Genomic DNA, 15,972 nt, shown 5'->3' on the forward strand with positions numbered 1-15,972 from the left:
TTCACCCTTTTATAAATGCAAATAAATCATCATTTATCATTTAATTAACGGATTTGTGATACAGTTTCTGTTTTAAATTTGACGCTTTGAGGGGTTTATTATAATTTTTATAATTACCTACTTAGTTTTCAATTTCACGCACGCAAGCTCCAAATTTATTCTGTATGTTGCTGATCATACTAAAGCTACTACTATTTACCTATAGATCTGACATATTAATACCAAGTTAGGCTGGCATGCTCATATCATGATTACGTAATCACAGTCCCCAAGGAAATATGGCGGCTTAACTGACCGACCTGGTTTAATATTCGGACCAATCGGTTTGGATCGTAATACCCTTGACTGGTGACTCGGAAAATCTACATTTTCATTTTGTAATAAGCTTTTATTCTACTTATTCGAATATTAAATATATGAATTGTTATTTTATGTATTATGATATGATATGATATGCACTGTATATGATATTAACAAAAACAATTGTTGAGAATAAAAAATGTAGAGCATAGCTTACTTTTAATATTTTGCACTGGTGTTGTATCAAGAAAGATAACTTACATACTTACTGACCTTACTCGTGATGCATTACTGCTAAGTACCTAACCAATTGGCAATTTATCAATAATTTCCATTCGTACTTTTTCTGTGTTTTTCACATTTTCCACTCAATCTTAAAATGTATGTGTTACATCATCAAAAAACATAATTTGTAATTTTTTTTGCCTACGCTTTTAACTTGTTCAGCTATACCATCCAACTGAAAATTACTCATTGCAATATTTGCCAAATCATCATAAAAAGCGACGAATCAAATCGATAGTNCTGCCACTTGATTTTAGCAATTCTGCGAGCTATGTCGGTTACTTTGGTTCTCCTGCGGATCTCCTCATTTCTGATTCGATCATGTCATATCAAATTTTTATTAATCGACGTTGTCCAAATATCAAAAGCTCCGATCATTGTCCCATATAAAGGACATTTTCAATATTCATCGGTGTTATCGAGTTCCGAAGGACCGAATCGCAATAATGCTTAATTGAACTTTCGTCAGTTTTGAGTTTTCCCCTCGTTTCATCAATGGGATAATCAGGGAATTCAATTTTTTTAAAGAAAACATCAATTATTTTAACAATGTTTTTTAACAAAACAAAATCAAATAGGTCCTGTCCCTAGTCCCGTTTTCGCCTCTCTCATTTCTGCATTATTGTAAACAGAAGCGAGATTATTCTCAAATGAAAAATCTACTACAAATAATAATCATTTACCTCTACATTTATTGACTTTGAAAAAAGTTAGGCTGAGTTGCACCACCTAATTTTGCCCGTAACTATAACGATAACCTGTGGTTTTTGTATGGAGTTTGACAGATTTCTGACGTTTGTCAAAGTTAAAGTAAGATGGTACAACCCAGCCTTAGTAGTACATATTATATTATATTGAAGTCAAAGGTAAACGGTTTGGGAAATGTTCCGAATGGGCTGTTTATTATACTGGGCTGTTTATTGTACAATATAATCTTGTTGTGTGTAACAAGGATGTTAAAATAGGACTTTAACAGTAAATAAGACTAACATAATTTGACAGTTCCAAAAAAAATAATAAACAGTCCATTCTGAACATTTCCAACAGTTTACCTTTGACTTCAATAGAAATTGGATACAACCACAGAGGGGAAATGAAGGGGTCCTTTTTTACTAACAGGAAATTAAATAAGGGTTGCTATTAAACGAAGCAGACACACAACGTGGCCAAACAATGGTGTTCCAACAATACACCATAACGATGGTGGATGCCTTATTTTAGGATAGTATCGATGACGCCGTAGATTAATTGTCTGATGGGTGGTGAAAAAAGACCTAAAAGTTGTACCCATTGTCTTGGATAATAAGTTGTGTTAACGCTTGTTATTTTATTTTTATCGATGCTTTGAGAATTTGTAGTTTTTTTATTACGATCAAGCAAGTAACCTAAAGCACGAATAACTCAGCTCTCTCTTTGTCTTGTGTATTCTTACTTAAAGATCTAAGGTCTGTATAAAACAGTCAAATCAAATAATTTATTTAGCCTTTTCCAGGGCGCTTGTACTCATACCAAATATAGCTTGCCCTACCACCAGTTTGGGACAACATTATGGGCTGGTGCTGAGAAGAAGTTGCGGAAGAAACTTTAAGTATCTACGAACTATTTAGTGGAAAAGATCTTATTATTTGAACATAACCTCTAGACCCCCTTAATTTCACTGTTGCCATTTGAGTAGATGACGTCTCATGTATAAGTTTCCTAAATGCTGAAATGCAGTTTCATAGGTTAAGTGGTTTTCAAGATTTCACGTTTAGTCATTGAGTGAATGATCTTTCGCTTTTATGTAATAGCTAATAATAATATCATAAATATATCCTATCACATTACATCCATGTTTGATTTGAACTGCAGTACTGATGCCATGTACGGACAACGGCTCATCAAGACAATCACTGTAGCATGTTATGCACTGGCCATAAGTGTTATATTCCAACAAAAATGTAAAATCTGATATGCTATCGACTGTACCTACAGCAGATGTTATTTTTAAACTTAAGAGTACGAGGGGTACAAATTGTTGACTCATCACACAGCTTAACTTTAATCCCATCCGTCAGTCGTATGAATACCAACACTGGGCAAAAAGTGCTTTTTATGTGCTTAATGATAATATCTCTGTAATTGGATAGGGTCGTAATTGTGCTGAAGGACGGCCCTTTGTTGAGCCTACGTAAAAAGGATCCGTAGAGATGGGTTCAACAAAGAAAAGTATCGATAACATGCTCAATTTTGCCATCGATAAGTAGGTAAATATTGGCTTAAGCACAAAATTCATTGATCGATAAGATTCTAACCTTGCTTGTCGCATCTTTAAAAGTTAATGTCTACAAAATTGTAACTCCATTAAACTTCGAAACATAGACACAATATTACACATAGAACCTTAACTGCTTAAAAGTGTTAATTTACATGATCTAAGTATAATAAAAACTTGCTTTATAAAGTTTTTTAATCGAAATCGACACACGAAAAAACAACAAAATACACATCTATCGATGTTTAATTTTTGCCCTCACGTCCCATCCCTTCTGATCGTTTGGTGGTTTATGGGATGATTTACAACTTTTCTTACGGTCCGCGTGTGGGTCTATGGGTTTAATTGAATGGGGGCATTGTGATGCAGAGTTGAGGTTTAAAAAGCAAACTCTACGTCGTTTATAAAAGAAATATATCTTAAATATAAATAAGCCAGGTTTTTTTGCCATTTAACTAAACAGAAATTATAATAAATCGTTTCATAACTAACCATAATGCTTGTTTTGTTTCAGGTAAGACACTGTCAAGTTCAATCATCCTATCAGCCTAGTTTTGTGAATAATGTAAGTAAGTTTAAAAACTTTTTATAAGCACTTGAATTAAGTCCATTTTAGTCAACAGAATCGAGTTCATTTAGCATTGAATCGCCGTGATTCGGAACGACAAACTCCCCATAAAGACTATGCTGTATGGCATGCCATTGCCTTTTCCTGCAAAATAAAAGAAAAAGAACCAAAAAAACCTTGCATTGACTTAGTTTTCAAAACTGCTCCCAGCTTTTACGGTCAAAGTATTATACTTACGTCTACCTACATAGTCTACTTTTAAGAACAGCGCCATTCTTTACACCGAAGTGACAGCTAAAGAGCCAGTTCACAGTTTAAATACGTTATCTATACAAAATCTAGTGTAGGTATTTTAATTAAGTGCGTGAACGAATTGTGCCGGCTGGATGCGTGATATCGGTCGAGCCGCTTGAGGTGCGACTTAAACATAGAAGTAGATCCCGTGGATCCCGTTTTACTCCCTTAGGGGTGTGTTTCATAAAATCCGTTCTCAGTGAGCACCTACGTTCTAAAAGGAACCCCCACGCAAAATTTCACTCTTGTAGTTTCTGAGATTTCGTGAAGAGTGAGTCAGTCAATCAGTGACCTTTCGCTTTTATAGATATAGATACTACAATCGGCTTTAAAGGAAGTAGAAGCATTTATAGAAGCAGGTCTGTGGACCTCTAAAAGTAGCAGGATGCTGTTACTGCCAGAAATTAGGCAGTAATGAAAAACAAGGTAGATTTATCGGATATTCAGCTGATTCATTGAAACTGATGAACAGATTGATAGGAATAATTAATAGAGCTCAATCTCAAAATTGGTTGTAAAAGCTCAAAAGCCAACTTTTTTGCGTTATTTTGAATTAATTTTCCAATTAGAAAGTTGGTGGTTCTCTATTATTACATAAATGAGCGAAACTTGATCTCCGGAGCAATCACCATTTTGCCGTTAATGAGAACATTAGAAACGGTGGTGAACAAAAAATTATGAATGATCTATGTTGACGATGTCATTATAGAGCCATCATGGAGTGTAGGTTTTTAGTATCGACATGTTAGTAAAATGATTTTCTAAAGAAGCTCCATATAAACAAGCACTCAAAGAAAGGGGTTAAAGAGCTTTATAATCTAATTATTAACAATATCAAGTGGGAATTGTAAAATCCACTAGAATCTAAGTAAAAAAGCCTATGTTTGTCTCGGTATTTCTAATTTAGCAGAATCTTGTCGCCTAATTATTAAAAGCTCTATCGTATAATGATATTGTGTTTTATCTCTATCATCATAATTCCATCGAAAATGTACAATTATCTTTTCCAAACTAACATCATAGCGAACAAAGCCGTGAGAAAAGTCTAGTGATGAACCAGATGCTATCAGGCTGTCGTAGATGCTATCAGGCTGTCGTAGATGCTATCAAAACAAGCGAACATCACAACTCACATGCCAGGCCTCGTCGCTCGGGCCCCGATCACAAAGCTCGATCATAATCCGACATCGAGTGTCGTTGAAATATTGTAATTCTCGAGGTACGGTTGGAAGAAAAATACTTTCCTATCATCGAATTATTATTTGTCTTAGTACAAAAGATGGGAAACTTGTGGTTTTGGGACCACAAAGTGATACAAAATGATAATACATAATCTTATAACATCGTAAAAATAACTGTTGAAATATGACAATTTATTTTTCTGTACCTATGGACCGGTTTCAATTATCAGATAACATTTTTTGCTAGAATGAGTTACTTAGATATTGACGTTTTTTATTTCAATTATGTTTCACTGAGACTGTTTTTCCTCCAGATAAAATCTGGCAAAAAATATCCTTAATTAAAAGAGAGAAAAATAGAAATGATTTTTCTTATCTGATTTTATTCAACAATTACAAAAAAAAATTGACTTTGAAATTAATAGAAACGAGCGTTTATATTAATCATTTTGCGAAGCAAACTAAGCAGATGCTATCACACTTTTACAACGTTAGTTTTGCATTTTAGTCCAAATTTCGAAATTCCTATGGATTTTATTATTATTCTACTAGCTCTACCGGAGCTGTTAGCGACGAAGCGAAGGCTGCCGACAAATAGCCTTCATAAACTAGCTACCGAGTTTTTAATAATCTCCCTTAGAAGGTTTAGGGGCCGTCGCACAGTGGAAAAGATGCGAGGCGAAGCTATTCTTAAGTGTGTGTAATTTATGTTATGTGTCAGAATGAAAAAAACTTTTAACCGTATCAAAAACAGTATCTAGGTTCTAAAAATGTTGAATTGAATTAACCGTCTTACATTTTATAATCACGAATATTTTTTTCGTAAGGGTTCAATTTCAGCACAACAGTGAGTAACATGTTGCAACAACAGTCCATGAAAAAAAATTTTAAAGAAAAAACATTTTTATAATTTTATTTGATAAAGTGTTTTAGAAAATAATTTTCAGCGACAAGAAAAACATCAAAGTAAGTATAATGCTTGCACTGGACACCAATCCTCTATAAAATATTACGTTATTGTAAAAAAGCGTTCAAACAGCGTACTTTAATACAGGGTGTATAATTTTTAACAACAAACAAACAACATTTTGTTAACAAATTACTTTTTGTTCGGAACACCTTTAGGGACTGTAATAAATAGGCTTGAATTAACTTCCTTGTTTCATAAAATACCTATCAAATTTACTGAAAGTTGTTTTGAAGTTTAATTCAGTCATAAAATTATGAAAATGACACCGATCTTATTGAAATTGAATTTAGATGATTTTTAATCAATAAGAACTTTATGGGAATAAAAATTTTTTTAGTTTTATTTCTTATTTTATTGCAGGACTCAAATTAAGATTTCCCCTACAATGTTGTTAAACAATAGAAACAATTAATTAATTTACTTGGGTATTCAATTCTTGCAAAAACTTTGCAAAAACAAATGACTACAATAGCTGTAAGCATTGACGCCTTGACAGCGGAGTGACAGGGGTCGCTGTGGAGACCCCAGAGTTATTATTTGAAGAATAAGTATTTTATTATCACAAATATAGAAAAACATTCTGGGGTTATGTCCATCACTGTCACAATATACCCCAAAATATTGTTAATACATTTTGCTCCTTAAGCTAGAAGCAAGAAGGTGTTGTTAGGCTTATTCTAATTAACACGGCGTTCCTATTGATGGATAGCCATTTTTATAGTATTTTATAAATCAGTATTCAGCGAACCGCATCTAATGTGGACACCGTAGACTTGACAGATGTCAGTTTTTATGGTTTGATAATACTCGTATAAAAGTAAGAAAAACCTTGATTCTTATCAAATAATTTAAGGTTATTTCTGTTGAAACACAAATAAAGCAGAATTTTCTTTACTTTCCTTTTCATTTCTAGTCCTACCAAGATAGATTTCTAGTCTTATCTTAGCTGTGTAAGTAAAGGTCCCAAAATAAATACCTAAAGGTCCAACTAAAATAATAAATATTGCGCGCCAGCGGCATAAACTGTCGCAATTTATTCCTTCGGAAAAGACCTTTTTCGTCGCGAAAGGATCGTCCACACTTTAATCAATTAACCCCTCGTTGTCCATTTTATTCACTTATAACAAATAACGTTCACGTAAAACGTTTTCAACGTGTAATTGAATATTTCGACCTTGTTTATCTTAACTTCATCAAAAAAAGTTTCAAAAAGTTGTCGAAGTAGGTACGTTATCAAAAAATGGTTTCGTCTGCAAAAATAATATAGTAGTCACTTTATATGAATTAACAACACGTCATGCGAAGACAAGACAGTAGGAGAAGAGATAAAATATATTTTTTCCTCTTGCATATAATTTATTGATGTCCTACCTAAATCTTAACAAAAGTTATTGTCATACAGAGAAATGATGTAGCTACGAGGACTACGAGTAAATGTATTAGTCACTGAAGCTTAAAAGCAGTTAATGACTATTTTAAAGTTAGTAAAACGCCTTCATAACATCCTGTATGTTAAGCCGCTCCGATAAAGCACAGTTGTCGAACAGCCCCACGGATTATCTTAATAAATATGAGGAGCATCTAAATCCTTGGGAATGCTCGCGCTCGCCTCTACACGAATTTTATCGGGTATTACATGATTTACTGTCCACTCACTGTGCTCTAGTGTTGTCAAAGTCAACAGTCGATACTCGAAGATAATGCACTTTTCAGCTCTAGCCTAATGTACTTTCCATAAGAAGAAAATTTGGAGTATAATTTTTAAACACGATACGTTATCCGTTATAAGTTGCACAACTCTTTCGGCTTTCATTAGAGACATCTATTTATTTATCGGTAACCTATTACACCCGGAAATAAGTTTGTGTGTTAATGTTAATTTTAGTATTATGATAAAAAATCCTATTGCCAAGTTCGTTCGTTCCTTTCAGCCATATAACGTCCACTACTGGCCAAAAACATCTCCCAAAGATTTCCATAACGACCGGTCCTGAGCTACCCATATCCAGGTACTTCCGAGTACAATTTTAATATTCATCATCATCAGTTCTATGATGGTTACAATCTGAAGACTTAGAAATAATTATAAAAATTGTTTTTTTTTTTTTTTTTTATGCATAACAAGGCAGGTATTTGACCACAATCGCACCTGATGTTAAGTGGGATGCGGTCTAGGATGGTACATATCTGCCCTGTAAGTGCCTATTCACTCTCGCCTTGAAAAGGTCCGGATTATAGTTTTCGGGAAAGACAGCAGCAGGCAACGAATTCCAGTCCCTAGCTGTTCGCATTATAAAAGAGTCATCGAAACGCTTAGTGCGAGCTGGTGGAATGTCAACAATATAGGGATGGTACGCTAACCTGCGTCTGGTTCCCCGATGATGGAAGGGGGCTGGTGGAATTAATTCATGTAATTCTTTCGCACATTCTCCGAAGTGTAGCCTGTAGAAAACCGATAGGGATGCTACCTTACGGCGATGGTCAAGTTCCTGGAGCGCCGCTTCAACAAGGGTAGGGCTGTCGATAAGTCTTCTGGCACGCCTTTCCACCGAATCCAAAGCAGCCAAATGTTTCTTGGCAGAGCCGTCCCAGAGGTGGCAGCAGTATTCCATGCAAGGTCGGATCTGTGCTTTATAAAGCTGCAGCCTTTGCTTCTTGGAGAAGTACTGCCTTGCCCTCGAGAGGATACCAAGCTTTTTGGCAGCAGTTTTCGCTATGGATTCGATGTACTCGCCAAAGTTCAGCTTGCTGGACATTTCAATGCCCAAGAGTTGCAGTCGCTCGGTGATTTTGACAGGCACACCTCGGAATGTTGGAGCCATAAGAAATGGACTTCGTTTGGCGGAGAACAGACACGCCTGTGTTTTTGACGCGTTAAATTGGACCAGGTTGGCATCGCCCCAATCAGAGACATCCTGAAGGGCCAAATTTAAGCGTTCAATTAGGGACTCACGACAAGACTCGACCTCACGCCTGTCGGCTTTTGCGTTGGATATATATTTGGCTGTCACTGTCGTGTCATCTGCGTACCCAAAGGTACCGGGTTTGAGCAGGTCATTGATGTGCAGTAGGAATAGTGTTGCAGACAGCACCGAACCCTGAGGGACGCCAGCGTCAATAGGTTGTTGACTAGAAGTGTAGCCCTCAAGAACTACTCTTATTGATCGTCCCTCAAGAAAATCGGAGATCCATTTGCAGAAGCCAACAGGGATTCCAAAAGATGGAAGCTTGTTTAGTAGGCTGCCGTGCCAGACTCTGTCAAATGCCTTTGATACGTCCAATGAAACGGCAAGAGCTTCTCCATGTTTCTCAATGGCCTCGCTCCATAGGTGTGTGGCATACACGAGAAGATCACCTGTAGACGGTACACCCATAACACTTTCCTTTTCTAAAACAACGTCTATTCAACTATCGACAAGGTACATCACTAATCTTCAGATGTAGAAGCTAAATCACGCTCAGAAGCAATTGGTCACACAGACCAGTAGTTGAAAATAGTTCAATTGTCCAGCGGCTGACAGTAAGCTGGTTTATGTGAGAAAGCCCAAACTTCTGACCTTCATTTGTTAAGATTTAAATTATGAAGTTATGATATTTTTATTTAGTTGAGTTCCTGCTCATGAATATAATTTAGGTTTGTAACATCGTGCTTGAAGCAACAATATTATACTTTTCTTTGATCCTGCGCTTCTTTTTGAAGGAAAATGGTAAACCTAAAAAAAGATTCTGGTCTTCCCAAACTATATACAATTAGTTTGGGAAAGGGTCAAAACCAAATCAAAATCAAAAATATTTCATTAAATTTTAACCAGTATTTTGGCACTTAATATAAACGTCAAAAATAAAAAGGTAGCCCTTTTAAGGGGCACTTTACATGTCTCCTTAGGTGGACCTAACCATAGCGCGTTTTACAGGAAGTCTGCCATTCACGGAGGCTCCTTAATATTTGTCAATAATAATATTAAATGTAAAGAACGCAAAGATGTAGTAGGGCTATCAGTTGAGCGTGTTATCGAAATTTCCTGTATCGAGCTTGAGAGTTACATTATTGTATGTGTGTATAGACCCCCTTCTGGGGACTTTGGTATTTTTGAAGCGGCTATTGAGGATGCTCTTAATAAAACTTGTAACAGCAACAAAAAGGTCTTAGTTTGTGGAGATTTTAACGTCAATTTACTTGATAGCTCATCATCATATTCTGTAAGACTACTTTCCCTTTTTAAGTCATTTAATTTGTTTAGTCAATTTAAGGAGCCAACTAGAATTACGGAAACCACAGCTACTTGTCTAGATAATATTTTCTCTAGCTGTGTCCCTGACAAAAAAGCTGTCATACACAATCTTACGTCAGATCACTGTGGTATTAAATGTTAGATATAAGCATCTATAGGCGCGGGCTACGACCCGCCCGCGGCCATCTTTCTAATAAAACAGTGTGCATGTGACTTGCTTGTTTGATTGACGTGCGACGTATCGCCCCTTCCTACCAAATACCTAACACGTGGCGACGATCGGACTCACTTTTCGCTTTAAAAATGTCTACGGGAGTGTCTTTTGGTGTTCTTTCCACATTCGACCACTTGTCACAGGAGTGGAACAGCTATAAATCGCGATTAAATCAATGGTATATTGCGAACGACATAACCGTTGAAACGGACAAGGCGACAGTCAAGCGGAGGGCGATTTTGTTAACGTCATTAAGTGAATCAACTTTCAAGCTAGCAAGTGATCTGGCATTACCCCATAAGGTAGAAGAATTGAATTATGAGGCAATTGTGAAGCTCCTAGATGACCATTTCACACCCAAAAGAATTGGATTTGCCGAAAAATCAAACTTCTACTCTGCATCACAGCGTCCAGGGGAAAGTCACACTCAATGGGCGGCCAGAATCAGAGGATTGGCAGCACACTGTGCTTTTAAAAACTTGGAGGAGGCCTTGCTTGATAAATTTATCATGGGCATGGCAGCGGGACACGAGCGGGACAAACTGTTCGCGCAGGATCAGCAGCAGCTAACCCTCGCGAAAGCCATCGACCTGGCAGAGAGCGTGCGCTGCGCACGCCAGGCCTCGGCGCTGGCAGTGCCGAGCGCAGGCGGCGCCGGCAAAGCGGGCCCGGATGCAGTGTTCAACATCACCAAGAAGGCAAAGTGTAGTGTGTGCGGTTTTACAAACCATAGGGCCGATCAGTGTCGTTTCAAAAATTACAAATGCAAAAAGTGTAATACTAAAGGTCATTTGCGTAAAATGTGTCCTAACGGGGACAAAGTGAAATACGTTAATGAAGGTAACGTGGACGACGGAGACGACGGAGACGACGGTAAGTTTTTTTATAATATTCGGTGTTTAAAGGGGAAACCGATGACTGAAAAAGTAATTATCGGTAGTTTGGTTTTAGAGTTCGAAATCGATAGCGGGTCGGCCGTTAGCGTAATGTCAGAAAAAACCTATACATCAAATTTTAAGGAGTTACCGTTGTCAGTCACAAACAAGAAGTTGCTTAGCTATACAGGAGAACACATAGAAACAATCGGAGTGGTATCGTTGCCTGTAACATACAGCGGGCGCACACGCACATTGAATGTGTATGTAGTGCGCTCAGGCGGCCCGCCGCTGCTGGGCCGCGATTTTATTCGCGAGTTTAGTTTAGAGCTGACGCCTGCGCCGGTACACGCGCTGTACGCGCAAGCGCCGCCGCAAGGCGGGAATGAGATCGTTGAACAGCTGACCGACATGTTCCCTAAAGTTTTTTCAGGCAATCTCGGTTCTTTTAACAAGTACACAATTAACTTGCGTTTAAAACCGGACGCCAAACCAATTTTTATTAAAGCTAGACCGGTACCCTACGCGTTAAAGGATAAAATTGATAAAGAACTCGATCGATTATTATCTCTGGGTATTTTAAAACCTGTCGAGCACTCTGAGTATGCTTCGCCAGTCGTGCCGGTTTTAAAAAAGGACGGAAGCATCCGATTATGTGCGGATTATTCCATTACAATAAATAAACAATTGGTGGCGGCGTGCAATTCAGTAAAATTGACTTATCTATGGCATATAATCAATTCAATCAATTTATTCTAGATTCAAGTTCGCAGGGCTTAACGTGCATCAATACCCACCGTGGCCTATTTAATTTCACTCGTTTGGTGTTCGGTTTAACAAGCGCACCTGCTATCTTTCAGCGCGCGATGGAGTGTTTACTTTCTGGCATAGACGGTATTATCTTCCTATTAGACGATATTTTAATTACTGGAGTCAATACTATTCAGCACAGAGAAAGGTTAATAGCAGTGTTACAACGGCTAAATGATGCCGAGTTAACAGTACAATTAAATAAATGCGAATTTTCCAAAGATGAGATTGCATACCTAGGGCACACCATAGATAAAAACGGAGTTAGGAAATCGCCCGATAAAGTGAAGGCTATTTTACAAGCACCTAAACCGACAAATGTGTCGCAGTTGCAGTCTTTCCTAGGGCTTACTAATTACTATCGTAACTTTGTCCCGGACGCGTCATCTATACTAAGTCCACTGTATATGTTATTAAATAAAAATGCCAAATGGGAGTGGACCAGTATACATGACGATGCGTTTGAGCGTATAAAAAAAATTTTAGCGTCCGATAATACTTTGGCTCACTTTGATCCAAACGCTAAGATAATACTATCAGTGGATGCTTCGCCGACCGGGCTGGGGGCTGTGCTCTCTCAAGTAGGCAATGATGGTTTAGAAAGACCAATATCTTACGGCTCTCGTACGTTGTCGTCGGCGGAAAAAAATTACGCACAAATACAAAAAGAAGCGACGGCTATTATCTTTGGCGTACGACGTTTCCACCAGTACCTGTACGGTAGGTCAGAGCCTTTTATATTACGAACAGACCACAAGCCCCTGTTGGCCATATTTGGACCCCATAAGAGCATTCCAGAGATATCAGCTAACCGCCTACAAAGGTACGCTATATTTTTGGCTGCGTTTAACTATGCTATAGAGTTTATAGGTAGTAAGCAAAACACGGCGGACTATCTATCGCGGGCGTGCGCGGAGACCGAGCCGGCGGCGCCGGACGAGCTGGCGGAGTGCGGAGACCGCGCTACTTATGTCAACTTCGTGGTTGATGGCGACTTACCGGTGACGCTAAACGAGATGCGCCGCGAAACAGCTAATGACGTCACCATGTCGACCGTTATGCAATACGTTTTAAAAGGTTGGCCTAGAAAAATAGTTGACTCGGAGTTAAAACCTTTTTTCAATTGTCGGTCTCAGCTGTCTTTCGAAAATGGTATTTTAATGCGTGGACATAAAGTTGTCATACCCCCGTCGTTACAAGAGAGCGTATGTAGGGAACTACACAGTTCGCATTTCGGTGTGGTAAAAATGAAGGCGGAGGCGCGCAGGCGGCTGTGGTTCCCGGGCGTGGACGCGGCGCTGGAGCGGCTGGCGCGCGCCTGCGCCGTGTGCTGCGCGCTGCGCCCCGCGCCGCCGCACGCGCCGCTCGCGCCGTGGCCCGTGCCGCCGCAGCCGTTTTACCGTATACATGTAGACCTCCTGGGTCCGTTTCACGGGTACGTCTTTTTAGTTATCGTTGACGCTTTTAGCAAATGGGTAGAATGTTATGACGTATCCTCGACGTACAATTCAAATACTATAATTAATAAATTGTACGACATGATGTCGCGGTTTGGAATCCCACATACATTGGTGAGTGACAACGGTACCTCTTTTACCTCTGCGGAATTCAAACAATTTTGTGTACTAAACGGAATTAAACACGCATTATCCCCTGTTTATCACCCAGCAAGCAACGGGCAAGCCGAGTCGTATGTTAAAATAGTAAAAAAGGGGATTAAGAGTTTGATTTTAGAAGGTTGCAATAAAAAAAATATTCAAAATAAAATAGCTAAACTTTTATTTGACTACAGGAACTCTAAAAACAGTACTACTGATAAAACACCCGCGGAGTTAGTTTACGGACGCACTTTGCGATCTCGCTTAGATTTAATTGACCCGTCTGCGCCGTCTCCATCGTCCACAGACCTCACTGACACAATCGTGCGTAATCAGTCCTTACAGGCTAAATATTATAAAGGTACTAACAGAGTAGACTTTAAAGAAAATGATAAAGTGTGGATAACTAAGAACATTAACGTTAAAAACTTTTCCTGGGTTGAAGGTGTTATATTAAAGAAAACAGGCAATGTAACATATTTGATATATGTACCAAAGTTGAATGCAAACGTCACAAGACACATTGATCAAATAAGAAGACGTTGGAGCCAGTCGCCAGACAACCACCATGACTGGGACCCCGACGTGGTGCCCGACGTGCCGCGGGGGGAGGATGGCGCGCCGGCGAGCGGCCCGGGCCCGAGCGCGGCCTCGCCCGCCACCCCCACGGACCACGACCAGGTGGTGACTCGCAGGCGACAGGCAATAAGTCCAATATTCTCCACACCAACGTCGGACCAGGATAGTGTTTGCGATGACTGACTGTTGTCATGATTTAGGTTGTAATGTATATTTATTATTAGGTATTATTACTATGTACTTCTTCTGTAATTCCTTAGCTTAAGGGGAAGGGATGTTAGATATAAGCATCTATAGGCGCGGGCTGCGACCCGCCCGCGGCCATCTTTCGAATAAAACAGTGTGCATGTGACTTGCTTGTTTGATTGACGTGCGACGTATCGCCCCTTCCTACCAAATACCTAACAAAAGTAAAAAAAATGCCGTATGTAGACCTGTAACCATTAGTCGTCTAGAACGTTTTAAAAATAATCTTGAAAATAAATTGCATTTAGTCCCGTATGTGCAGGGAGACCCAGATGCTCTTTACAATAACCTTTTCGAATGTATTAAAACCGAACATGACAAAGTTTTTACGGTAAAGCCATTAAAACCAAATACCAAATCAAAGTTTAGTGACTGGGCTACCAAGGGAATATACAAAAGTCGAAATACGTTATATGAACATAACGGGATAACGTCATCGCGCGACCGTTAAGCTTACACCGGTTCTAACTCGCTCTTGTTAAAAATGAGAAATACACCTATAGAAAATGACTTATAAATACAAAATTTGCATCAGTGTGTAGCTGCAAGTGAGAGCTAAAAGTGTGTGATATTGGATTGACAAACTATTTGCAGTGTGGTGAATTATTAGAAGAAAAAGTGCCATAATTCACCACATCATCGATCGCAATCCCGTACGTATGCTGTCTCATTCGCTCTAAACGCGCCTACGCATCTACCTGTTCGTGTCACTCACTACTGTTACACGTCGTGTGACGTTGCTGTATTGCTGTCGCACTTACTCTGGCCGCGCCTGTAACTGACTATCTCGCTTGCAAATCTCGCGCTCTGTCTACTGCTTACTAATTTCTGAAGCTGAACAAAAATGGACTGCCAAGCATGTAACCAACGTATAATTTATGAGGGAGAGATATTGCGATGCGTAAGCTGTAAAGGTAGATACCACTATGCATGCCTAAACATGATCTCTGCTTATTATCTAAACCACAAAACCGAACTAGCTAGGACCTGGCGATGCCACGCTTGCGAAAACATAACCCGGCGCACTAGAAATGATAACACTCCCACAAGAAAACAGTTTCAACTCAACCTAGATGACACCACAATGTCTATAGACGACAACCCTCAACCTAAGAGCTTGAGCCCGACTGAAGCCTCCAACATCCCAACGAGGCAAGAAAACTACCCAACTTTGGAAGAATTCAGTAGACTCCTAGACATTAAACTGGAAAACAATAAAAAGTCTATACTAACTGACCTAAAAAGCACAATTGAAAGTGAAATAAATAAGGCTATATACAAATTAAAACAGGAAGTTTATCTACACAACAATGAATTAAAAACAGGACAGGAAAGCATTAAAAAATCAATGGANGATATAACAAAAATCAATGGAATAATAGAAAATTTAGAACAAGAAAATGAAAAATTAAAACTGCAACTACAAGAAATAAAAAACCAGCAAAATAATCAGGAAAAGTACTCAGACATGGAACAAAATAACAACAAGAAAATTGTCTTATATGGCCTCGCAGAATACCACAGAGAGCCGGAACATGATCTATATAATCGAGTGACACAAGTATT

At 38.7% G+C, this 15,972-nt stretch overlaps 1 protein-coding gene across 1 annotated transcript; it reads left to right on the forward strand.

The window, feature by feature from the left end:
- Positions 1-10,387: 10,387 nt before the first annotated feature.
- On the forward strand, positions 10,388-14,506 carry LOC114366027 (uncharacterized protein K02A2.6-like). The gene is given in 2 exon segments (XM_028322789.1): positions 10,388-11,861; positions 11,864-14,506. Coding segments are annotated over 2 exon segments (3,954 nt in total). The 3' UTR covers positions 14,344-14,506.
- Positions 14,507-15,972: the final 1,466 nt, after the last annotated feature.

Source organism: Ostrinia furnacalis, unplaced genomic scaffold (assembly GCF_004193835.3).
Source record: "Ostrinia furnacalis isolate ACB-3 unplaced genomic scaffold, ASM419383v2 OfSCF0518, whole genome shotgun sequence".
Taxonomy (NCBI): Eukaryota; Metazoa; Arthropoda; class Insecta; order Lepidoptera; family Crambidae; genus Ostrinia; species Ostrinia furnacalis.